The sequence below is a fragment of the Pseudopodoces humilis genome, chromosome 30 (assembly GCF_049639895.1).
Source record: "Pseudopodoces humilis isolate 2021_Gansu_Grassland_sample_001 chromosome 30, ASM4963989v1, whole genome shotgun sequence".
In the NCBI taxonomy this organism is placed as follows: Eukaryota; Metazoa; Chordata; class Aves; order Passeriformes; family Paridae; genus Pseudopodoces; species Pseudopodoces humilis.
The window spans coordinates 1745118-1750289 of NC_142229.1; the positions used below are offsets into that span (position 1 = coordinate 1745118).

Genomic DNA, 5172 nt, shown 5'->3' on the forward strand with positions numbered 1-5172 from the left:
CCCCGGCGGAGCAGTCGGGCGGCAGCGAAGGAACCGGCGAGCGGAGCGGGGCCGAGCGCGGGGGGAGCGGGGCCGGGGCTGGGAGCCGGCGAGAGAGACAGAGAGAGAGAGGAGGGGTTAAATCCTCCCCCCCCCCCCCACCCCCCAGCTTCTACAACCACATCTGCCAGCCAGATCGCCCCCTCCCCCTCGAGGAAACACCACCAAGGGACCCACGGAGGACCGCGCCCCCCCCGCGCCCCCTCCTCCGCGGCCACCCCCAGCCCCCCCCCCCCCCTCCTCCTCCCCCCCGCCGCCCCCGCCCCAACTTTTCTTCTTGCATGATTTCCCTCGCACGGATTTGCTACTCGGATGTTGTTTCCTCGGGAGCTGAGCTCGGAGCCACGTTGAACCAGCCTTTTCCTCCAGTGCTATGACAGGCAAACTACTGGAGAAGCTGCCGGGGACCATGAACACTTTGATGAACCAATTGCCTGACAATCTGTACCCAGAGGAGATCCCCAACTCTTTGAATATCTTCTCCAGCACCAGCGACTCGGTGGCTCACTACAACCAGATGGCTGCAGGTAAAGGAGTGGGGGGGGGGGGAAGGAAAATGGGGAAAAGGCAGGAGCGGGGGGGGAGCCGGTGGGGCGAGGAGGATGCTGTGGGTAGGGTGTCATGGAGCCTCGGAGGGAAGGGAAGAGCTGGGGCTGGGGAGCTTCCCCCCCCCCGCACCCACCCACCCCTTTCCTCGCCGTGTCTCCGCGCGATCGCTGCAGGGCTCCGCCGAGCGCTGCCCCCGCCGAGCCGCCGCCGCAGGTACGGGGACGGCGGCCGGGCTCCGTGGGGAGGAGGACCCGGGGGGAAAAGCCGGAGAGGCCGAAGCGACGAGGGGAAGGCCGGGCACCCCCGTGCCGCGCAGGGGCCGCCCGCCCGCGCGGGGATCCGGGCGGGCGCGGAGGCGCCGCAGACGCGCGTGGCCGTGGCAGCCGCCCCCCCACACCCCGCAGCGGCGGCGGCGGCAGCGTGGGCTCCCCGGGACGCGGCGCCGACTTTCCCGGGGCGCGGGGTTGGGGGAAACGGGGGGGGGGCAGGAGGGGGGGGGGAGCTGGGGGGGACAGGTGGGGGCCCGGGGCGGCGGGGGCGGGTGCTCCCCGCGTGTCCCCGCTCCCGCTCGGAACCCCGCCAGGCTAAACTCCCCGCCCCCCCCCCTCTCCCATCCCCGTGTTTCTCCTCGCCGGGGCTCGGCGCAGGGAAGGCGGCGAGTTGGTAACGGCGTCGGCGGCCGCAGCCCCGGCTCCGCGGAGTGCCCATCGCTGCCGGGGCTGGACGGGGAGGAAGCCTACCTGTAGCCGCAGGTACCTCCTTCCTCCGGCGGCGCGGCGGTGGGGTGTCCCCCCCACCCACCCCAGGCAGCTCCTCGCGGGGGCGGCGCGGGCGGCCCCGCATCGTCGGGACCCCCGGCAGGCAGCGCCGCATATGCGGGGTGGAAGCAGCGAGGGGAAGGGCGCGAGCGGGCCGAGGGGGAACCGGTGCATCTCCGCTCCCCGGAGCATCCCCCGGTGCTCCCTCCCGGCTCACCCTGCCCCGCTTCTCTCACACTTTGCAGATAATGTTATGGACATTGGCTTAGCGAACGAAAAGGCCGGTCAGGAATTGTCCTCCTACTCGGGCACTTTTCAACCCGCCCCGGGCAACAAGACTGTCACCTACCTGGGGAAATTCGCTTTCGACTCGCCCTCCAACTGGTGCCAGGACAACATCATCAGCCTGATGAGCGCCGGCATCCTGGGGGTGCCGCCGTCCTCGGGCGCGCTCACCAGCACGCAGAGCTCGGCGGGCAGCATGGGGCCGCCGCAGGGCGAGGTGGACCAGATGTACCCCGCGCTGCCGCCCTACTCCTCCTGCAGTGACCTCTACCCAGAGCCCGTCTCCTTCCACGACCCCCAGAGCAACCCTGGTCTCACCTATTCCCCCCAGGATTACCAGGCGGCCAAGCCCGCCTTGGACAGCAACCTCTTCCCCATGATCCCAGACTATAACCTCTACCACCACCCCAACGACATGGGCACCATCACGGAGCACAAACCCTTCCAGAGCTTGGACCCCATCCGCGTCAACCCGCCCCCCATCACCCCGCTGGAGACCATCAAGGCCTTCAAGGACAAGCAGATCCACCCGGGTTTCGGGGGGCTGCCGCAGCCACCCCTCACCCTCAAGCCCATCCGACCCCGCAAGTATCCCAACCGGCCCAGCAAGACGCCGCTCCACGAGCGGCCCCACGCCTGCCCGGCCGAGGGTTGCGACCGCCGCTTCTCCCGCTCCGACGAGCTCACCCGCCACCTCCGCATCCACACGGGCCACAAGCCCTTCCAGTGCCGCATCTGCATGCGGAGCTTCAGCCGCAGCGACCACCTCACCACCCACATCCGCACCCACACCGGCGAGAAGCCCTTCGCCTGCGAGTTCTGCGGCCGCAAGTTCGCCCGCTCCGACGAGCGCAAGCGGCACGCCAAGATCCACCTCAAGCAGAAGGAGAAGAAGGCCGAGAAGGGCTCTGGTGGGCAGCCCCCCGCCGCGCCCCCCGCCGCCGCCGCCACCACCTCGCCCCCCGTCGCCCTCGCCCCCGCCGTCACCACGTGCGCTTGAGGGACTGTGGGGGGCGGCGCGGTGGCACCCCTTCTCCTCCCCTTGCTCTCGGCACCGCTCCGGGGGGAACCCCACGGTGTTCAGGATACCGGGGTTGTGCTGCGACGGGTTTGCTCTGCCCGCACTCGGATTGACCGGGTCCAGGCTGCCCGCACCTGGATCCTGCCTGCACTTGGATCGACGGGACCCGCGCTGCCCGCACCCGGATTGCCCGGACTGGCGCTACCCGCGCTGGGATTGCCCTCACCACCTGGATCCCGGCTGCCTGCTCCCGCACCTTCCACATCCCGGCTGCTTCCACCTGCACTGCCCGGGGCCGGGCCGCCTGCACTGCCTGGATCCCGGCTGCCTGCTCCTGCAACTCCCGGAACCCGGCTGCCCACAACCGCAGCGCCCGGGGCCGGGCTGCCCGCACCCTCCTTGCCCGGTTCTCCCGGATCCCCTGCTGTCCGCACCCTGTTCCCGGATCCCTGCTCCCGCACCTGGATTACTAGCACCTCCCGGATCCCGGCTGGATTGCCCCATCCCGGCTCCGACTCTCCCGCACCCCACGGCCCTCATACGGCACCTCCCGGGTCCATCCCGCCCGCACCCGCCCAGCCTGGCTCCGTGCTGCCTGGGCGGCGGATCCCGGGAATAATCCCGGCTGACCTGGATCCCAGGGCTCGGTCCGGCCCGCCCGCCCTGCCGGGGCTGGGTGCTCCAGGATCGGGCCCCCCACACACCCACTCCAGTCCCGTCCTGCCCGGCTCCTCTGGGGCTGGGCTCTCCAGGATCCGTGAGGGATGGATGGATGGATGGATGGATGGATGGATGGATGGATGGATGGATGGATGGATGGATGATGGATGGGTGGATGGATGGATGGATGGATGGATGGATGGATGGATGGATGGAGCTGATCTGGCTCCTCTCCTCGCCAGGCCTGGAGCCCCCGTTGTCCCCCCCGGCCCCGTTTCCCCCCTGTGTCCCCAAGCACCGGCTCCCCGTGTTGGAGGTAAGAGGGCTCAGCCCCCCAAGCCGGGCTGGTGGGGTGGGGGGCGGCTCTGCGGGTCCCCCCAACTCCGGGGGCGGCGGGGAGCGATGTCCCGGCAGCAGCTTTTGGGTTTGTTTTCTTATTTTTGTTTTCTTTTCCTTTTTATTATTTTTTGTTTGTTTGTTTTCAGCAGAAGAGAAATTCTTTACAGAAATACAGGAAAAAAAAAAGCACCCCAGTATTTTGCTGAATACTTTTTATAATGTGAGATATTTTTATTTTATTTTATTTGGTCACTTTAAAACAACCACCCAACTATGGAGGAGAAAAATCAATTAGTCCTCTATTTTATTATTTTTTTTTTTTCTTTCTCCTTCTGGTATGTGCATGTCATTGCATGACTGCTCTGATTTTTTTCTTCTTTTGTTTTAATAAAACTGTGCTCAGACATTTAAGCTAAACTAAGCAAAAATAATAATGACTTAAAAAAAAAAAAAATCTTTGTTGCCAAAAGGTCGTGCTATCCAGGTTTGATGTCTGCATGTGAAAAAAAAAAACACAAAAAAAACACATTAAAAACGTACAAAAATAAAGAGAAGAGGAAGAATGCAGTCTAATTTATGTGAACTGAAAGGAACAAAAAAAAAACAAAAAAAAAACCAAACCACAATCAGGTTTAACCACACAAACCTAAGGGAATGATATTTTTTGAAAGACTTTTGTATAAAGTTGAGTACTTAGAGAAAAAAAAAATCATACCAGATGTAATATATTTTGTGGATGTTTTTATTTCTTGGATTTATAGTACCTTATACTAAGGTTAAAAAAAAAAAATTATGCTTGATATTGTGAAAAGGTGATAATTTTCACACACATTTCATTTGCTCATTTGTCATGTTGTAATGCAAATATGATAGTTAATGCATACAGCATTTTTAAGGGAAAAAATCAGAAATATTGAACTGATGTATTGTTGTACCATTTGCACTGTGAGCAAATGCTAATGCAGTAAATATATTGTGTTTGCTGACAATCAAAATCTGTAGTAAATATCTTTATTTGCTTAAAAATTATCTATATTGGTTTGGAAAGTAAAAGAAAAAATGGTTTTAATGTGTAAGGGGAGTGTAAAAAGGGTTGAAATGTGCAGGGAAGTGGGTGCTGTGTCTCTTTATGGGCGACTTTGAAACCTGTCTGTACAGAATTTTTTTTTTTTTTTCCTAGTGCTGTATTTCCTTAAATATTATTTTTATAAGATTTTTTTAAAAAAAAATAACCCAATTTTTTTTCTCAGTCCCCCCTCCCTCTCCTTCAGTTCTATCCACAGGACAGCACAGCAAGACCCAGCTGGGTGACCCCGAAGGCGACCGGCTCCGTCCTCGCGTCCCCCGTTTCCTGGGATAGGGAGAACCCAACCGGGATGGGGGGCACCCAACAGGGATGGGGGGTAGGGCACCCACCCTCTCCCCAAAAATCTGCCACCTCCTCGCTTTGCCCTTGACCTCCCATCCCGTTTTTCCCTGCTCGTGCCGCCGCCGCCTTGACCCCGTCACCATTTTGCCGGC

The 5172-nt window shown here is 60.5% G+C and overlaps 1 protein-coding gene across 1 annotated transcript; it reads left to right on the forward strand.

Annotated features, from left to right (window-relative positions):
- The first annotated feature begins 302 nt into the window (after positions 1–302).
- EGR3 (early growth response 3) lies at positions 303–4760 on the forward strand. The gene is made up of 2 exons (XM_005530828.3): positions 303–566; positions 1592–4760. The coding sequence occupies exons 1-2, from the start codon at positions 413–415 to the stop codon at positions 2629–2631; spliced, it is 1194 nt and encodes a 397-aa protein (XP_005530885.1). The 5' UTR covers positions 303–412; the 3' UTR covers positions 2632–4760.
- Positions 4761–5172: the final 412 nt, after the last annotated feature.